This window comes from Montipora foliosa, chromosome 11 (genome assembly GCF_036669935.1).
Source record: "Montipora foliosa isolate CH-2021 chromosome 11, ASM3666993v2, whole genome shotgun sequence".
Classification (NCBI taxonomy): Eukaryota; Metazoa; Cnidaria; class Anthozoa; order Scleractinia; family Acroporidae; genus Montipora; species Montipora foliosa.
This window is the reverse complement of record NC_090879.1, coordinates 21,197,221-21,217,220: the sequence shown is the minus strand read 5'-3', so window position 1 is coordinate 21,217,220 and position 20,000 is coordinate 21,197,221. Positions and strand designations below refer to the sequence as shown.

Below are 20,000 nucleotides of genomic sequence, written 5' to 3'. Positions count from 1 at the left end.
TGGAACGCCGCGGTCAGACTTCCATGATTCCGTGAAGCGAGCCGCGCAGACAAGAAACATCTGAAAGCTGTGAAGTGGTGGTCCGAGGCAAAAACAGCTGAAGAGGACGTTGACGACAGGATTGCGGAATATGGCATCTGGATTCTCGGCTTCTGCTTCGGCATCATCTTGTTTTGTAAGCGTGCGAAGAGTGCTCGCGATCGCAGACCAAACGCAAAGCACTGTTATGGTAACTAAGGTTACACCAAGGCTTACAGCAAACCATTTCTCGTGACCTTGATTTCTGTATTCTAGTGAAGTGAGTATGTCAGTTATAGTGTCCGCAACGGCCAGGAAAGTTTGAAAGAAAAACAGAAATGTATGATACCACTTTAAATAAATCTCAGCTTCTTCCATGTCACAATTTTGGGAATGGGACTCTTGCCTGTCTGGCAATGACTCTGATCACTTGGGATTACAATGTTTACCTTTGAATATATCTTACCAAAATACATCACATGACATCAGAAGCACGTGGTCCTCTGGTGTAATCTAAAGATCACGCAAGTATACATAAGGGCATGATTTAATATTGCCCCACTCTTCCGTCATCTACCCTCCAGGGAGAACATCTGCGTACGATTCCCTCACTGATATTCATCATCATCAACTTTATTTGTACACATCTTATCACGATAAAAGTGGTCTTCCTAGGAATCGTGTTTAACTAAGTACAATCTACGACATTGAATCAATATTCTACAATAAAAGACATGCATCTGTGTTATTTTCCCTTACAAACCTGGTTTCATGCACTTAGTAAATAGGAAAAATATACATAATAATATAAAATACAGACTTAATCATATTAATTTGTTTCTAACATAAACATAACTTCGGATTTTAACTGTTAAAAGGTTTAAAAATAACAATCTTTCCCTTTGAGTGAGGTCTTGAAGTCTCTTAGGGTGTGTTAAGTTCTTAAAACTGGGGAAATTCTATTCCACAGATCAGATCCTCAATACTGTAAGCTCTTGGTCTAGGGATGTGAAAGTAACTTCCTGAGTTTCTAAGGTTATAGGCATGAACATTTGCTGTGTTGGTAAAGATTCGCCTCAGGTATGATGGGGAAAGATTATTATGCACCTTGTACATGCACACAGCAAGTTGTTTTGACCTAGAAATTTCAAGTCTTTCCCAGCCAAGCTCATCCAATAGCACCTTTGAGTGTATCTCGTAATAGGCCATTTTCGAAATATCAAATATTCAGTCTCCATTAACCTGAGTATCATTTTTTCCAAGTAGCTCAATTTCCCCTCAAGTTCACTGGAAGGCCTGATACTCAGACTATTAAAAGCCACAGTCATTGTGAAATTGTTCATTTGATCGATCGATTTTTTTCTCTTTACATTTCCCAGGCCAGTCCTCTTGAAAGCCTCTGTTATCCTCCAAGCAGACTCTCATATCTTCCGGTTGGGCTTCAAAATTTTACCGTAGACTGTATCCATTAAACTTTTATACTTCCTTTGGCTTATTGGCCACTGGCATTCTGTTGCACTCTGGGAATGGCTGTTGTGTTTTCTAGTGATTTTAAAACAACTGCTTTCACTGATTTCCAGTAGCTTCCATTTACTTCAAAATCACCCCAAGGACGATCTCCTTGTGCCCAGGCCAGTAAAAATCTCTATGAGAAAGGAATTGGCAATAAAATGACGCCATCATGCAAATGACGTTTTGCTTTCCTGCCGTGCAGTCATACGTAACAAGTTTTGTCTGTGCGCACATGGGAGTTCGCATACGACGCACGAAACCGTATGAATGCCTGGCCAAACGTTTGCAACATTTTAACGCAACATCTTGCAACATTGTTGAGCACAACATGTTGCATACGTTTGGCCACCCTGTTGCGATAGGTTGCGATATGTTGCAACATGTTGGATGATGTTGGATCAAATTTGAAAACGGTCAAATTTTTCGTGCGGGTGTTGCATGATGTTGTACATGTTTGGCCACATTCACGCAACAGTGTTGCGCTAAGCTAAGGCATGCGCGTTAGGTCCACTTCTTGCGCGTCAGGGGCCTGGGGCACATGTACATTGACCACCCCGTTCAACACATGCAACAATAGGGAGTTTTAGCAAAGACGACGGCTACGGCAACGAAAACGTTAGTCCAAAATATAACTGAGCGCTATCGCAAGTATTTCGCGATTAATCCGTCTTGTTCACCTTGTACAATACAGGCGAACTATCCTGGAACTGGATGGGTACGAACGGTTTTAAAGTCAAAACAGAAAATGACTGTTTCATTGTTATATGCTCACGTTGTGATCAAAACCTAAAATTTGGTGATTTCACGTTGTTGTTTTGTGGAGTACGACAGAGAAATGCACGGAAATTCGTGTTGCACGTGCAGCACGAGCATTTTTCCTTTTTCAACCAATAATATTCTTGCTTTGTGGCGTTGCCGTAGCCGTAGCCGTCGTCTTTGCTAAAACTCCTTAATGTTGCAAGACGTTGGCGTTGAAATGTTGCGAGCGTTTGGCTAGGCCTTTAGACTATGGACTTTATTTGAACAAACAAAATGAGCTTGACTAAATTGAAGAGTTCTAAAAAAGATAAAGTTCGATTTCTATGCTCACTTTTCGAGTCACTTACTATTATTTTATTGTTTGGTATAAAACCCGAAAACTAAAAATATCATTTTAAGTTTTCGGTTGCGAATATTAAGCTTATGTTTATTCCTTCCGACAAATGGTGTATTTCTTTTCACCGATCTAAAAATAGCTCGCCTGTTCACCTTCGGTGGCGGTTTCGAGTCGTTTCTCATGGCATGTGAGTTTTTCATTGTGCTCTTCTTCGGCGTCTTTATTTATCAAGAACTGAAACAGCTTTACAGGCTCCGTAAGGGTTACTTCAAGGAGTTCTGGAATTATGTCGAGTTCTTCATGATCGTGCTGGTTTTGACCTGCATCGGGATGTTTTTCACGCGTACGCTGCTGGTCAGCCAAGCCATCTCAAGCCTGGAGAACAACCCTGGAAAGTTTGTCAGTTTTGGCCGTGTGGCATCTTGGAACGAAGTATTCATGTACATGGTCGCCTTAGTGGTTTTCACTTCTTCCATTAAAGGAATAAAGCTGCTTCGCTTTAATCGTCGTATCACAATCCTTGCGCAAACACTGCGAGGCTATGCAGGTCCATTGGCTGCATTTTCCGTTGTATTTATTGTATTTTTTCTGGCTTATTCTCTGTTTGCTTTTGCTGTATTTGGCAAGGATTTACCCAATTTCTATAACTTTGTCTCTACCTGTGAAACTGTGATGGGAGTTCTTCTTGGGTCGTTTGATTTTCTTGCCCTCACTGAAGTTGCTCCAGTACTAGGTCCCTTGTTTTTCTTTTCCTTCATGGTGTTTGGAACGTTCATCTTAATGAACATGTTCCTCACCATCGTGCTAGACGTGTTCTCGGAAGTCAAAGAGTCCACAGATGAACAGGAAAACGAGTACGAAATCGTAGATTTTCTGATCAGACGTTTCAGAAAGCTCACAGGCATGCAGCCGAATAAGATCTCGGTCAATGATGAATCGGCCGAGAAGAAAAATATCGAGGAGGAAGTGCAGAAGGATCTGGTGGCCATGAAAAAAAAGCAGAAGATGAAGGCGAGGAGGAAGTTTAAAGCAATGGATTTGGTAGCACAGCGCTTCACCAGGCTTGAATCATCTCTGAGCGGCTTTTATTGCGAGGAATGGGCTGAGGAAAGGCTTCTTGATCATATTGTAGAGCGGCGGTGGGGTGTCAACCGGGAAGCAGCCTATGCAGTGGCGGATGCAGAGCTGAAGGAAGAACAGCAGATGGAGGAACTGAGATAGGATATGTACGCTGCAGCTGAGCGGTATGATCCTGATGACCAAGAAGGGGTAATCAACCTCAGCTTTGAGGGAGACTCGTTTGGAAACGGCTCTTATGTTCCTTTGAATTCAACTGAGGCTTGATTCATCAAGTATTGACTTGTGGAACATTGCTTCGAACAGTCTGATATCAGATGTAAAGATTAACTGAATGTTATTTATCAATGCACAACTGAGTTAAGAAAGGGGAGGGGGGATGGGGGCATAATTGCTGACCGCCATCAAGATTAACGCTATAAATGTTCCCATGTTGCATGTTTAGAATAATTCCTTGTGGGGTGTTTCATTATCATCAGGGTATAAAGGTGTCTTCTTCAAGGTATAAACACAGAGTGGCAAGTTTTGCCTCGTTGGAGGGGGTCCAGAGAAAATTGAGTTATGTGGCTCATCAAAGTCCGTAGGTGATGACGTGAATTTATCTAAACTTTATCTGATATCTTTTATGACAAAGCGCCTATTCTAATTAGACGCTGATCATTTTACCGGCGCATGCAGATATGTCCAGAAAATGCAAGTGATTTTTGAATTAGCGTCACGAAGTGTCCCCTTGCTCTTTTCCGCAACATCAATATGAGTCGTGTCTCGGAATTAGCGTCACAAAGTGTCCACGAGATGCTGCTCTCAAGTAAGGATAAACGTTAACTGCTGAATTTACTCTAACGTTATTGTTTCAGTTAGAAATAGGTAGGAAATGCTTAGACTTTAAGGGAATCTTCGTGTTGGATATCAATATTGTGCGTGCATCCAATTCCGTACATTTTTGGACATTAGTTGGCACAGACACCTTATTCCAATATGGCCGCCATTTTAGTATTCTTTTGTTTCCATGCAAATTGGCCCTTTTGGCCTCGTTCAAGGTTAAATATTCTTTTGAATTTTACGTTTGAAAGCGAGGCCATAAGGGCCAATTTGCATGGAAACAAAAGAATACTAAAATGGCGGCCATTTTGGAATAAGGTGTATAAAATTACTTCTTTCTGGTATTTGAACGATCGCGACAGCATTATACGTCTAAATTAATAGTACAAAAATACTCTTTGTCACAAAAGAAACCTTGTAATTTGAAAATTTTGACGGTTTCCCTCCATCGTTATTTTCGTCCTGTGAAATACATCACTTTCGAAATCTCTTATTAAGCCTCGTGGTTTCTCTCTAACTTTTTAAAGTTCATTCTATAATTTCTCACTACCGACCCAGTGATAGTTCCCTGGGGAACTGTTTCTTTCTCTTTCTCTCTTGCTGACAAGAAGGAAAAGGATACAAAAGAAGCAGTTCCTCTGCGATTATCTGATGATGTAACGCAAAAAATCAATTCTTTTTTTCTCTTTTGATTTCAAACCTATGTTAACTGAGAACTGAGAACTAAGTGACCCAAGTTTGAAGCCTTGATTTCAAAAAGACACCTGTTTATTTTAACTGGAATCTTCCTATTTAAAGGTCCGCCATTACTAACTGAATTCTTGAAAGAGCTGGATCGAGGAGAAAATGACGTCAAAGACGAATGCAATGCCTGCAATTGTTAGTGCGCATACGTTCTGGGCATCTCGAGATACTCGGGTTTCCTATCGGTGATGTTTACTAATTCAGGGGTATTTTTGAGCGGTTTAAAACTATGCAGAGAAAGTATATCTTGGTAAGTACTCTTGGTATCCAAAAAGAAAATTGGGGGTAACCCTGCATTTTTCAGAGATAATTAAGCTTCAGTTTGAGAAAGAAGGCTTTACATAGCTTTGTATTTTAAAGCTTTTTACAAATATTGTTCATGAATTGTCTTCGAAAAATGCGGGGTTACCCCAAATTTTCTTTTTCGATTTCAATAGCACTTTTTAAGATCTACATTTCCCGCATAATGATAAACCGGGGCAAAAATACTTTTGAATTAGTAGGCACCGTCCTTAATATGCACCACGGCAGTTTCAACCTTCCGAATTTTAAACTCGTGCTTCGCATGTATAATAAGCTGCATGTACACCCTGCGATTTTAAACTAGCCTGCGTAGCAAGCGTTCCTGTTCGACAGAAGAGCTTCGAACCGATTTTCTGCAAACTGGCCGCTCGAAAGTTGGGGCAAGAGACTCAGTCTCTTGCCCCAACTTCCGCGCGGCCAGTTTGCGGAAAATCGTTTCGAAGCTCTTTTTGTCGAAAAGGAACGCTTGCTACGCAGGCTAATTTTAAGCTAGTGAGTAAATGACGACACTTGGCTAGATCCAACCTTCTGAAGTCCAAAAGGTCAGTTTTTAACGTACTTTTTAAGTAGTTTTTAAGTAATGGCGAACCGTGGAATACAAAACTTAAACTCAAAGTAAACAGCCTTTGGATAAAAATCAAAGGTCAAATTTTTTCCAGTCGGGTGTTAGGCAACAACATGTTTATAATCTAAAGAACTTTCTTGATCATAGAAGTACTTTAAGAGATTTAACAAAAATCAATTCGTCTCTCTCCGTTCCACCATAACTACATTTTAAACTGTAACGTTAAATTACTTATATTAAAGCCTGACGCATTCATGGCATAATTTTTAAGTCAACAAAAGTAGGAGTGAAGCTATACTTGCCTGCCACTGTACGCTATCATTCTCGTCACCAGAGCCTCGGATCGACCCAAGGCTCTGGGAAACTCTATATAGGAGATCATGCGCAGTAGGGTTCTCATAGCCAAAAATTGGCTATTTGAACTCTACGGCGCCTGCTCACTCCTCGTGCTAACATGAATGCACCAATTAGAGACGCTTTTTATTGTTCTTCACGAAAACCAATGAGAAGACACTTTGCTACAGGGTTCTCGAGAGATCTTCTCTCCCTCAGTCAAGAGAAGAGCCCTGGGGTCGAGATTGTGTGCACTATCACATTTGAACAAAAGCACATGCGCACCAGCTAGCTGCACTTCACTTTGGGTGTTTTCCATTGATACTGGATTCCAGATTCTCGCGAACCATGTAAAAAATGTCGGCATGCACCCCACGCACGACAGAACAGAAGTTATCGCACGGGGGAAAGAGAGGATTCCATTGAAAAGTCAATAAATGAAAACTACCCAAAAAGGCTAAAGAGATCATGTAACAAATACAAGATGTTAAATAGCTCTACTTGAAACGACGGTCGAATGTGCTTCAGAAGAAAAAGCACATTTAAACCCTTTAAAGAAAGCTGACTAAATTGCCGAAATAAAGAAAACTTCAAAAAATGTTTTCTAATTGCTTTTCGTGTTCTCGACTACGTTTCCTACTCGGCTGATGTGAGAGCATTTTCGCTCACAGAATATTATAGCAACTCTAAAGTACGTGTCGTGCACGTTGCACTAAGATAATCGGACCAATATTTAACCCGAAGAAACGATCCTTTAATAACTCGATGAAGCGAAATACAGAACCCAATGAATCTCTAATTGTTGGTGATAATATTCGAAGCGATGTACACAATCGTTTTCTCGTTTAAATCTCTATAACCTCACAGCATTGCGCAACTAGCTCAAATGACAAAACTATAATGAAAAACTACCTTATTATATACATGAAATTTTCGCGACACTTTCATTTCGTGACGCGAACAATAAGTGTCGCGCACATAACATGACGCAAAAATTAAGTGAATAACAATACATCAGTAATAGCTAATAATGAAGAAAGGACGAGTTTATTACCATTATCACGCGCATCGTAAATCGCGAAATTAACGTGTCGCGAAAATTTCATGTCACAAGGTATCCTTTTTGAAATCTTAAAATAACATGACGTCACAAGCTTATACCAGTCTGTGTTCGTGACAGTACACACAGATGTACCACGGCTCCACTCGGATTAGAATATGATATGCCAGGGGATACTTAAAATATTTGAGGCCATTCAATACAACCGTCATTATTGACAGGGCAAAACGTCAGAGTGTCTAGCAACCAAAAGACTTATAAGTGCATTTTACATCGCTTCGCAAATTGAAGCATATTTTTTAAAACCAAACATATTGTTTTCCTTGAGTGTTATCAAGCCTTCTTTAATGGCTTGTGCTAGGGCAAACTCAGCCAATAACCAATGGGTGGCTTCGTTAACATGTGCGAGGAGTTTATTAATTAAGCGCGGTTCTTGCGGTTGAGTACCCGTATGGTGATGGCCCTCTGTCTGTCCGTGTCCATTGGTTCTTTCTCAAGACAACAATGCCACATTATTGACTTTAAAAGCATCCCTCCGATATTGCCGACCAGAACTGTAATGAGAGCAACAGTATTGTCCAACTTTCCAACCTGATCTGTTTTGTAATATAAGAAAATCATCAACATGTTTTCGGCTGTGAAAAGCAAATGCCAAGCAATTGATACCCCTGCTTGAAGCTGAAAACCAAACCGAGCGTTACCTCGAAGCTTACTTAAATAATGCGAACTGTATATGAAAAGATAGAGCGGCGAATAGGCGAAAATAAATATAAGCATGTCTTGTTTTCTCTCGGAGCGCCACAACATGTAACCACAAGCGTTTATAAGGAAACAATGTAGCCCAAACACCAGAGCAAGCCACCATGGGAAGACGAGTGTGAAGGCAACAACTGCAACAGTACGAGCTGCAATTATTCCAGCGTTGCTGATGAAGATGATCAGATTGTGATGAAGCCTTAGGTTACTGTTTGCGAACTCACGGAATACCTCCATGCTCGTGATCATCCAAGTAAGCGTGATAAAAGAAATGGGAGCAGATACGTATTGTGTGATCTCAATTTTTGTACTCTCCATCATCAGCATAACATACAACTGAAAAATAAGCTGCGGGGCAGATTCTAGCAGTCCCTCCACCATTTTTAAACTAAGCGTGTGAATGTACAGGTAATAGAGACGTCCCTTTTCGATTGGAACGCCGCGGTCAGACTTCCATAATTCCGTGAAGCGAGCCGCGCAGACAAGAAACATCTGAAAGCTGTGAAGTGGTGGTCCGAGCCAAAAACAGCTGAAGAGGATGTTGACGACAGGATTGCGGAATATGACATCTGGATTCTCGGCTTCTGCTTCGGCATCATCTTGTTTTGTAAGCATGCGAAGAGTGCTCGCGATCGCAGACCAAACGCAAAGCACTGTTACGGTAACTAAGGTTACACTAAGGCTTACGGCAAACCATTTCTCGTGATCCGGGTGATCTTGATTTCTGTATGCTAGTGAAGTGAGGAAGTCAGTTGCAGTGTCCGCAACGGCCAGGAAAGTTTGAAAGAAAAACAGAAATGTATGATACCACTTCAAATAAATCTCAGCTTCTTCCATGTCACAATTTTGGGAATGGGACTCTTGCCTGTCTGGCAATGACTGTGATCACTTAGGATTACAATGTTTACCTTTGAATATATCTTACCAAAATACATCACATGACATCAGAAGCACGTGGTCCTCTGGTGTAATCTAAAGATCACGCAAGTATACATAAGGGCATGATTTAATATTGCCCCACTCTTCCGTCATCTACCCTCCAGGGAGAACATCTGCGTACGATTCCCTCACTGATATTCATCATCATCAACTTTATTTGTACATATCTTATCACAATAAAAGTGGTCTTCCTAGGAATCGTGTCTAACTAAGTACAATCTACGACATTTAATTAATATTCTACAATAAAGCTATAAAAGATATCTATGTTATTTTTCCTTACACGGAATCGTGTTTAACTAACTACAATCTACGACATTGAATTAATATTCTACAATAAAAGTCATGCATCTGTGTTATTTTCCCTTACAAACCTAGTTTCATGCACTTAGTAAATAGGAAAAATATACATAATAATATAAAATACAGACTTAATCACATTAATTTGTTTCTTACATAAACATAACTTCGGATTTTAACTGTTAAAAGGTTTAAAAATAACAATCTTTCCCTCTGAGTGAGGTCTTGAAGTCTCTTAGGTGTTAAGTTCTTAAAACTGGGGAAATTCTATTCCACAGATCAGATCCTCGATACTGTAAGCTCCCTTTTCCAATCTCTGTTCTAGGTCTAGGGATGTGAAAGTAACTTTCTGAGTTTCTAAGGTTATAGGCATGAGCATTTGCTGTGTTGGTAAGGATTCGCCTCAGGTGTGATGGGGAAAGATTATTATGCCCCTTGTACATGCACAGAGCAAGTTGTTTTGACCTAGAAATTTCAAGTCTTTCCCAACCAAGCTCATCCAATAGCACCTTTGAGTGTATCTCGTAATAGGCCATTTTCGAAATATCAAATATTCAGTCTCCCATTGGTATGTTTTTTGTCACATTAACCTGAGTATCAGGTTTTCCAAGTAGCTCAATTTCCCCTTAAGTTCACTGGAAGGCCTGATACTCAGACTATTAAAAGTCACAGTCATTGTGAAATTGTTCACTTGATCGATCGATTTTTTTCTCTTTACATTTCCCAGGCCAGTTCTCTTGAAAGCCTCTGTTATCCTCCAAGTGCGTTTGGCTATGGGGCGCCAAATGTAAAATGTTATTTAAGTAGTTTTCCCCTATATTTTGTGTTATTTATTTAAATAACACATTAAAGTACCTTTGCGATTTATAAATCGCAAGGTTACGAACTTTGCGATTTATAAATCACAAAGTGCGATTTTGCGATTTAATAATATAACCGCAAACTCATGTGAGATTCATGCCTGCGGGCTCGTGGTCCAATGTTTTGATTTTTTGGTGCACAGACAGAACTTTACAAGATGCTCTCCTCAGCCGTCTCAAGAACAATGTCTGATGCATTAAGTGCTCAGGGAAATCATCACAGAAAAGAGAAGTAATGATAGGTTTTATCTTTTTCATACTTTTATTTCGATTTATGGCGAATCGGTCTGAATTGTAAGCTTCGTTTTATTGCCATGTTTTCAATTTGCAGAGCTCGAGATTACAGAATAATCTTTATCGTACCGCATCCACCCCACCAACCGCTCCTCTCAGGTTTGAACGATATCATCTACCTTCGTCTTTACCTGTGTCGTTACGAGTTATCATTAACGAATGAGAGAAGTGATCCTCGAACTTAGATCGACAATTTAAGCAACCATTTCTGCTAGACACCAGAAAAATTCAGGTCGCTCTAAGACTCTAACGGAAGTCGAACCCATGACCTCGGCGATACCGATGCAATGCTCTACCAACTCAGCTATGAATCTTTGAAGCAGAACACTTCAGAGCAGGTCAATTTATTGGGCTCATTTCTTTCCGTGAAGGAGTCAATCAATGAAATGAATCTCTATTAACATTAGCAGAAATTCCATCAGTGCCAAGATGCAAAACATGCTGACAAGTGCATATTATATTACATCATTTCGCTCGCAAAAGTGTCTTATGTCAATTCAGGACAAAATGATTTTCATCCAACTTTTTACTCTCAATTTCCTTTCGGTCTATGTAATATGCACTTGTTTGCACCTTGGCACTAATGGAAATTTTGCTAATGTTCAGATTCATTTCATTCATCGAGTCCTTCACAGAAACAAGACACTCCTTCAGAGAGCTTTGCACCGGCATCCATCGCAGAGATCATGGGTTCGGATGCCGTTGGAGCCACCTGAATTTTTCAGGTGTCAAAAAGAGACAATTGCTTAGATTGTCGACCTAAGTCCGAGGATCACTTCTCTCATTCGTTAATGATAACTTGTAACGACACAGGTATAGATGAAGCTAGATAAAAGGTGCGGTTACACTCACCATGGTAAATGCCATTTCCCATGGTAAATTATCCCACGGTGCCTCACACTTGGGTTTTAGTATACCGTGTTAACTAAGGGTCACACGTTACGAAGATTACCGAGGTAAAACGAAATCTCACGCAATTCATTGGCGGGAAATTAAATCACAACTTCATCAGCATAGCGATTGGCTCTTGTACCTCGGGCATCAAAACACCCTTCCAACTTCCCACGTTAAATGTCATGGGCGCTTCCACTGATCTTTTTGACGTATCCATGGATATTTAACACGGGAAATGTACCTCGGGAAGCGTCGGTCACACTACTAAATACAGTTTCCCGTGGTAAAAAGGCAATTTACCACGGTAAAAGTGCCCCGTGTAACCGCACCTAAAATCGTGCAAACTTGAGAAGGAGCGGTTGGTGGGATAGATCAGTACGATAAAGGTTCTGTGATCTCCAGCTCTGTAAATTAAAAAAACGAAGCTTACAATTCAGACCGATTCGCCATAAATCGAAGTAAAATTGATGAAGAAAATAAAACCTATCCTTACCTCACTTTTCTGTGATGATTCCTGAGCACTTGATGCATCAGAAATTGTTCCTGAGACGGCTGGAGAGAGCGGTCAAATCAAAACATTGCGATTTGTAAATCGCACGCGCGATTTATAAATCGCAACATTACGAATATTGCGATTTATAAAATCGCAAGTTTACCAACTGTGCGATTTATAAATCGTAAAGTTCGTAACCTTGCGAGTTATAAATCGCAAAGGTACTTCAATGTGTTGTTATAAATAACACAAAATATAGGGGAAATTAGTACTTAAATAATTTGGCGCCCCATATTGGCCACCCCGTTCAACACATGCAACAATGTTGCAAGATGTTGCGTTGAAATGTTGCGAGCGTTTGGCCAGGCCTTTAGACAATGGACTTTATTTGAGCAGCTACCTAACAAACAAAATGAGCTTGACTTAAGATTGAAGAGTTCCAAAAAAGGTAAAGTTCGATTATTCTTTTGGCATTTCTATGCTCACCTGTCGAGTCACTTACCATTATTTTATTGTTTGGTATAAAACCCGAAAACTAAATTAAAAATATCATTTTAAGTTTTCGGTTGCGAATTAAGCTTATGTTTATTCGCACCACCGCAATTAGTTCCTCTCACTTAACTCACGTCCTCTGCTTAATTTAATATTTTAATTGATTGCGGGGTCATAAATAATTAATCAACTGAAGCGTCGAATAAGACCCATATAATTTTGAAGCGCCATTACAAAATTAAATCTTGGAGCAGGACCAAAAGAGTGTGGTTGTAGAGGGAACTTCAAGCTCAGAATTCAGTTCAAGCGTAATTATCGATCCAACTAAGGCTCGATTTACATTTTGAACGTCACAGTGTCAAGAATGTTGGAGCTAAACATATCATCTGAAATTTCAGGATTGCTTTGGGCTTCAAGGTCTGTTGCTGTAAGCAGCACAATCTATTGCCTCGCTGGAGATTTGATTTCTTGGAAGTTTGCGTAAGACGCATTATTCCGTAAATGCTGGCTGCTACGCTGTATTTGGTTGTGGCATTACAGATAATCTCGTCAAATATTGGTTTAGTTGAAGGTAAGTGTCGATCTGAACGTCGCGTCTTCAGTTTAGAACATCTAGAGGCCCAGGTTACTCGAAGCATGGTAAGCACCGGCTAACCAAGCGTTAAATAACAACGGTTTAGCGCTAACCAGGCTTCGAGGAATCGGCCCCTGTAGTCCAAAACAGTTTCTTCAATTACATAACTCACAAAACTCGCTTTTGAATTACCACTGTGTGAGTAGATTTTATGAAGTAATGTGTATCTATCGATACAGCATAAGTCGTCTCACGGTCTTTCCGACAATTAGGCATAAATTAGTTCGCTCTGAAAGCAGGAGATCGAGAAGAGTAATCAGATAAGCAAACTATATTTTCGTTAACTGGACATCCGGAATAATGGCTGAACAGACTAAAGCTGATGTTGCTTCGTTGTTGCATTTTTAGAAGACACACGACAGGCAGAATACCTGGCCCTGGCTAAAAGCTACATAAATGGGTTTTAATTGTTTTAGTGAGGACCCATTTCCCGGATTCTATTCACTTTTTCATATGGCTTTCTGACACGACTGATAGTTGCGGGTTCTTTCAAGCTCTTTCAAAGCACACCATACAACTGTTGTGTGTGAGTTGGGGGGGGGGGGGGTGGGGGGAGATACATTTTGTCCGATTAATCACCTATAATGGTGTCAACCGTCAAACTTCCCTACCTGTCGCATCTCGTATACTCGTATCGCTACTAAAAATTACCGGAATGCAATTCGCCACGCTTAAAAACGTGATATTTTATAGATAAAACTTGAACTTCTAAATAATCTTGATTGAAATGTAACAAGGAATAACATCATAAACCATCGACAAAAGAAGAATGTGAATGTTCTGTTTCGTAAGACTGTCAAAGGAAATTACAGATTGAGACTGTTTACCAAGTACAATAGTTTTTACACTTCCCTAAGGCCCTGTTTACAAGCAAGTAGGGTTACCCTACTGCTAGAGTTATCCTAGCACGAGGGTCAAAGATAGGGTTACCCTAGCGCCAGGGTAACTCTTTTAAGGTTACCCTAGCGCCAGGGTAACCCCAGCTGCCTTGTAAATACGTCGATGAAAAAGAAGAAATGTGTGAGTGCTAGGGTAACCCTCTTGCTGGGGTAACGCTAGCACTAGGGTTACCCTCCCTTCTTGTAAACAGGTCCTTGATTTTCTTCATTCATTCATAGTCACAAGTTCAGAATTACTTTCATTCCTTTCTTTTCACGCGTGCCCTTGCAGCTCTTGACTTGCTATTAGCAACGTCTACAATTGTAGTTTTGGGTCAGTATTAACCACAGGATATGAGGCGCATTCTTTTTCAGTGTAAATCAATAAAGAATAGAGCATGAGATCATGGAAATTGATAATTTGTATGTGCTTCAATAAGCATTTCGTTTGATTTGACCATACTTAATAGAGGGGACTGGTTTTGAAGCTCGGCAAGCATCAAAGGAGCAAACAAAGATGCCAAGATTTAGGTTGGAAAGTCCACGACCGTGCACAATCTTTTGTTTGCGCTCATACACGATGCATGAATGACGTAACCAACACGTTTCTATGGGTTAGTTCCTCAGTACGGAGTAAACAACTGTTGTGTTTTGTGCACGGTCAAGGCCAAAAAAGAGAACAAATACCTACAGCAAAGAAATCTGTCGGGTTTCTTAGCCATTCCCCTCTATTAACTATGATTTGACGTTTGCGTCAGTGGGCGATTGATGGTTCATTAGCTGGCCAACAAGCTTGATCAGGTGGATAAGTTAATCGCGGTGTCTTAGAATCTAGTATAGTTTGTAAAGTAATGTAATGTAATGTTGTTCAAAAGCTCTCAAATACATGGCGTCTCCTACTGTCAGTATCTCACCGACTGTACTTGTTAATCACCGTGACATGGGGTAAAACAACCTTTCGCACAGCAAAGATGAAAGACTCATAAAAGCACATTGTTTTCCCCTCGAAAGGTCGCGAAAGCGACCTGCACCTTGATGAATACTTGCAACAACAAGATAAACTGCTCGCAGTCCCTTCTGAGTCAGTCGAACGACTGCTTTGGTCACGCAAGCAAGCCGAGGGGAGAATGGTGATTGAACAAGATTGAACAAAGATACATGTATCTTTGCTCAATCACCATTCTCCCCTCGGTTCGCTTGCGTGACCAAAGCAGTCGTTCGACTGACTCAGAAGGGATTGCGTGACCAAAGCAGTCGTTCGACTGACTCAGAAGGGATTGCGAGCAGTCTAACAACAAGAAAATTGCCAATTTACATTACAAAGCAACACTTACGAAGAATTCTGCAAATAAATCAACTTTGATCTGTGTTTACCATGCACATGCCTGAAGCAGGCACACTTTAAGAAATCTTTCCGCTGGCTAAAAGCATTTCATGTTCAGGAAATCATTCATACCTCCATCCTGAGAAATTCGAGATTTTGGACGCCTGAGTTGCTGCTCGCTCAAAAATTTTATCTTTGACAGGAAAAGTAAGAAATGCCAGCTATGTGGAGTTCTTACTCGGTTTTGATTACACAATTTCTATGCCTTTTATTTTCAGCGTTCCTCAACAAGGATGTTGATGTGATTTGCAAACCGAGGAAAGTGTTAATTCCAATAGACGCACCTCTCTATCGATACTATCCACGTTTCGTTGAAGTCTTCAGATGCGGTGGCGCCTGTTCAACACACTCTCCTAATCTCCAACAATGCCTTGCAGCCACATGGAATAACATAAGTGGAGATATTATGATTTAAGCTCAAGCGCTTTTAAGGCTGCTGCTTTTGAGAATCACACAAGTTGCCAGTGTGAATGCGTAGTGAGGGCTAAAGATTGCTCGGAAAATGAGGAGTTTCGTCCGGACCTTTGTAATTGCCGATGCAAGTATGAAAACGAGCCACCCACGCCGTGCCCCGAAAGATTTATGTATGTGTGGGAATTGTTTGGTTTTTATGTAACGTTAAACAGCGATTTTTCTCGTGACGTCACTCATTGTTATTAATATGCTAACCGGAACCTAATTGGCTGTTGAAACAATGACTTCTTTTGTCCCGTGGGTGGCACATTTGAATATCAAAAGAAATGTGACGTCAATGTTTGTAAACAAGAAATGCCGCTATTGATTTAAAATCAGGCCATCCGTCAAAAGCCAGAGTTTGTGACGAGTAGCCAGTTTCTCGAAATTCCCAAAACTTGTCGTCAAACTTCACAAGCATTTGCTTTTTGTTTCCTTGGAAACATATCTGTTAAAACACCAGTTTTCAAAACAATCGGATAGCAGTTTCACAAATGCCTTTTCGGTCCTGAAAAGTTCTCGAGTTCGAGAAACGCAGGGTCCCAGGATCGTATTGGCATCCTCCTTGCGTGTTCACAACCCCAACCATTTTTTACTAAGATTGAATTTTCTCGTGAATTTGGACTCTAAAGGATCTTTGCTGGCGCATTTAAAGTTGGGAATAGCTATTCCTGAAGAATGGAAATGAAATTTTCGCTCCAACAGTAAACCTTTGCGGCTTGATTCACGATTCAAGCACTCATCTTTGCAAACATGGGCACTGGGATATTAACCATTGACTTAAACGATAAATTTTTCTGAGTGATAATTTAAAAGTCCAGATTTACGAGGAAAAAAACATGTCTTAAGTCTTGAGGGATCTTCTCACTATGTGTTTTAACTCTTTTTACCACTGATGGTTACTTTCCCAAATTTTCAATTTCTGGCTGTTGTAATGTTTACTGTTATAACGCTATCGACTGAAGGAAGCTTTACGTTGGAAGGAACTAAATCAAAGACCTGAGCCTTTTTTCCTACTCTTAAGGTATCTTTTCATATACAGGTTCTATCCTAAAACTGAATTCGCAACAAGGAAACTTTCACTAAATCTGGGCTTGCTATTTCTCTCATGTTTTAGGTGGAGTACTTTTCAGTGCAAGTGTATTTGCAGAGGGCCATTGTTATTTTGTCCTGCTGGACAGGTACTGGGTACTGTTTAACAATTAGACCCTTCGCCCGCAAGGGCCACGGGTCAATAGCTCATGAGGCGAAGCCGAATGGGCTATTGACCCGTGGCCCTTGAGGGTGAAGGTTCTAATCAAAATGCAGCATTTGCTTTAGTCCACTAGTTGGGTGATACTAATAAAGGTTATTCTCATTTCTCGAATCTTATTGATTGTTAGGAGCTAGTCTGATCTAGGGGTGAACAAGATAGATCAAATGTAGCTGGAATATTAGGGTTTGGGTTAGGCTGAGGCACAAGCCCATAACCGGTAAGGGTCGATCTCTCTCACTTGGCCTCGGCCAATCAGATTGGGCCTGATGACTACAACGCTTCGGATTGGTCTGCAACCAAGAGGACGCGCGAAGGATTGCTGGTGCTTAATGCAAAATCATGGATCGTGCAAGGAACATAATAACTCCACGGTTTTTTCCCACAAAAATTCAACAGGGACCGTAGTAGAAACAATAGCGACCTTTAGATTGGAGAATGAGGACGACTACTATTACGAGTTTTCCATACTGAGCATGCTCACAAGTTTTGTAGGCCGACATGAAACGGCCGACATTATCCGAAGTGCGAATGCTCAGAACGGAAAGCTTGTACTCGTAGTTGTCCTCGTCCTACGATCTAAAGGTCCCTAATCTCGTCCCCAGAGCCCGCTTTTCTTTTGGTCAGCACCAAGCACACGGACTCTGGCAACTTCCAAGGCAGGAAGTCCGCAAATCACGGCTCGTCACGGCTCGTCTACGCGCGTTCAGAAATTTGAAACAACAGTGGTTGTCAAAGGTTACAAAAACGGACCTTCCCTACGACTGCGCATTAATTGGAAGTGGCCAGGGTCTGTGTTATTGGTGCTGACCAAAAGAAAAGCGGACTCTGGGGACGAGACTGTACTAGAAATAACTAATACCGAAAACTGATTTGCCTCATTCCGTCGCAGATCGAGAGTTTCGGGTTATGGGGTTCTTGCTAAGGCTTTGTTCATGTAATCGTCTGTCCAGGATGCCGAGGAAATCGGCCCTCTGAGAAACCCAAGTGAGAAAGCTAAGAAAAACATATATTGATTTACTAGAGGACTTGGAAGTCAAAACGAGGTTGAAAGGACTAAAAATGGTCTTGAATTCCCACAAGAATTGTTTTGTTGCCTGGGGAGGGGAGAGAGAGACCAAGCGCATCACATTTCTTTCATACATCAGTTCATCCTCGCTCGTCTTTATTGAATATTTATTTTCTTTTTTACACCAGTAAATAAGAAATGATGAGTGCACGTGTAACAGTCCTTGCCATCTTTTCCATCGGGCGGCAATCGGTTATCTTGATAAGTTATTTGCTTCGAGGCGGAGCAACATTTAAGGCCTGAACTGAAACAAGTTTGTAGAAAGTGCTTCCAATGAAATCACATTCGTAAATGTTGACTTTCATTTTATGTCTTCTTGTGCTGGGATAACAAACCGGGAGACCCTTTCTCACAAAACGTTTTCATAATTTTCTGTGAGTGTGAGACGAACTAGCAAAAAAAAAAAAACTAGGGCCCAATCCTCGTGGTCTGGCCTTTGTGTTCTGAGACCTCGTACACCTGAAAAAACAGACTGAAAAAACTATTCACCTACTTATTTTAGGAATGGAGTCACTCTGCTTGTGGTTGCATATGTACTCTATCTACTGTGGAAAGGTGTAAATATGCGAACAAGTATCTCAATGCTTCAACTTGTGAGTGCGAAGAACAAGCAGAGAACGACTCGGGTCCAGGAGTAACCGGCCGGAGAAGCTCCCGTAAGTATTGCTTACGTAAGTTGTCCCGAAATAGACCTTTTTACCGATACGGCGGCCATTTTGATTTCTATTGTTTCGAATAGCTATTATGGGATGCCCAGGGGGCAAATACATATTAATCTGCCCCCTGAGCATCCCATAATGTCTTTCGAAACAATAGAGATCAAAATGGCCGCCGTATCTGCAAAAAGGTCTATTGACTTTTTTTTAAGAATTTTCTTTTGATCTTTGAGGATGAGGCAGTGAGGTCCAGTGTTTAGAGCTTTTGCCTTGAGATGTTCAAGACCTGTTCTGACCACTCCTTGACTTCGATCCTAGTAGTCACTGTTTCAACATTTCGGCTACTCATGTAAATAATTTTCCATGCAAGGGCCAACTGAACAACATAGAATTGTCGGAGTTTGGGAGATTTAACTATCAAATAATTTGTCAACTAAAAACAAAATAATAATGTAAAGCTGGTTGTACGGCTGTGAGGATTTTTATCGATATTTCGTCAGGCACGTCGATTTCTTCAGGGAGTAAAAAATGATGATTTGCCTTTACAATATTTTGAAATTCAAATATAAGCCATAAGTAAGCTAAGTATACGATTACTCTCCGGCCAGTTGGGATTCTTAAAGTTGTTCTTTTGTTGTGTCATTTTTTTATACGTTTCACTTTCCCAACAAGATTGCGAGGCAAAATTGCTGATGGTAAAAAGTGCTTTTGCTCTTTTGTCTTTCTCCCGCAGCCGAAGGGATTGACTGGAAGCTAATATTAATAATTGTGCTGGTGGGACTGATTTTCCTTATTTTCCTGTTTGAATTGTACCTTTTCCGGACATACGAGGAAGGATGCGTGCACTGGATTTTCGCTAAGTGCGGTTGCTCGTCCAAGGGTAGTGTATGTATTTCCTAAAGTGCTTGCAAGAGTGAAATATTAAGAGTGTTTCTCTGTCAATTTGCGGTCTTACTCCAGCACAGTCACAAATGGACTTATTTTTTAGATATACTTTACGCCCGAAAACAAACAAAGGGCTACCACTTTAACCAAATAGGAGAAGCCATGTTACGTGCGACTGCTTCTGCCATGTTTTTTTCAGGAACATGACTAATTTTCACGGGAACGGGTATT

At 40.7% G+C, this 20,000-nt stretch overlaps 3 protein-coding genes and 1 pseudogene across 3 annotated transcripts in view; 2 read left to right on the top strand and 2 right to left on the bottom strand.

Annotated features, from left to right (window-relative positions):
- The window catches only part of LOC137975038 (XK-related protein 8-like), a 2,037-nt gene extending 1,494 nt beyond the window's left edge, over window positions 1-543 (bottom strand). The window contains exon 1 of the mRNA XM_068822071.1: window positions 1-543. This exon is cut by the window's left edge and continues 1,494 nt beyond it. Within this exon, the coding sequence (XP_068678172.1) occupies window positions 1-396 (396 nt within the window). The 5' untranslated portion in view covers window positions 397-543.
- Window positions 544-2,806: 2,263 nt separating this feature from the next.
- Window positions 2,807-3,847, top strand: LOC137976788 (polycystin-2-like). Its single transcript, XM_068824130.1, has one exon. The coding sequence runs from the start codon at window positions 2,807-2,809 to the stop codon at window positions 3,845-3,847; it is 1,041 nt and encodes a 346-aa protein (XP_068680231.1).
- Window positions 3,848-7,202: 3,355 nt separating this feature from the next.
- Window positions 7,203-9,218, bottom strand: LOC137974866 (XK-related protein 8-like). The gene has a single exon (XM_068821859.1). The coding sequence runs from the start codon at window positions 9,121-9,123 to the stop codon at window positions 7,951-7,953; it is 1,173 nt and encodes a 390-aa protein (XP_068677960.1). The 5' UTR covers window positions 9,124-9,218; the 3' UTR covers window positions 7,203-7,950.
- Window positions 9,219-12,737: 3,519 nt separating this feature from the next.
- The window catches only part of LOC137974652 (vascular endothelial growth factor D-like), a 9,034-nt pseudogene continuing 1,771 nt past the window's right edge, over window positions 12,738-20,000 (top strand).

Excerpts from the sequence above, each read along its gene's own strand:
- LOC137974866 (XM_068821859.1), bottom strand. The coding sequence starts at position 9,123 with ATGGAAGAAGCTGAGATTTATTTGAAGTGGTATCATACATTTCTGTTT.
- LOC137976788 (XM_068824130.1), top strand. The coding sequence starts at position 2,807 with ATGGCATGTGAGTTTTTCATTGTGCTCTTCTTCGGCGTCTTTATTTAT.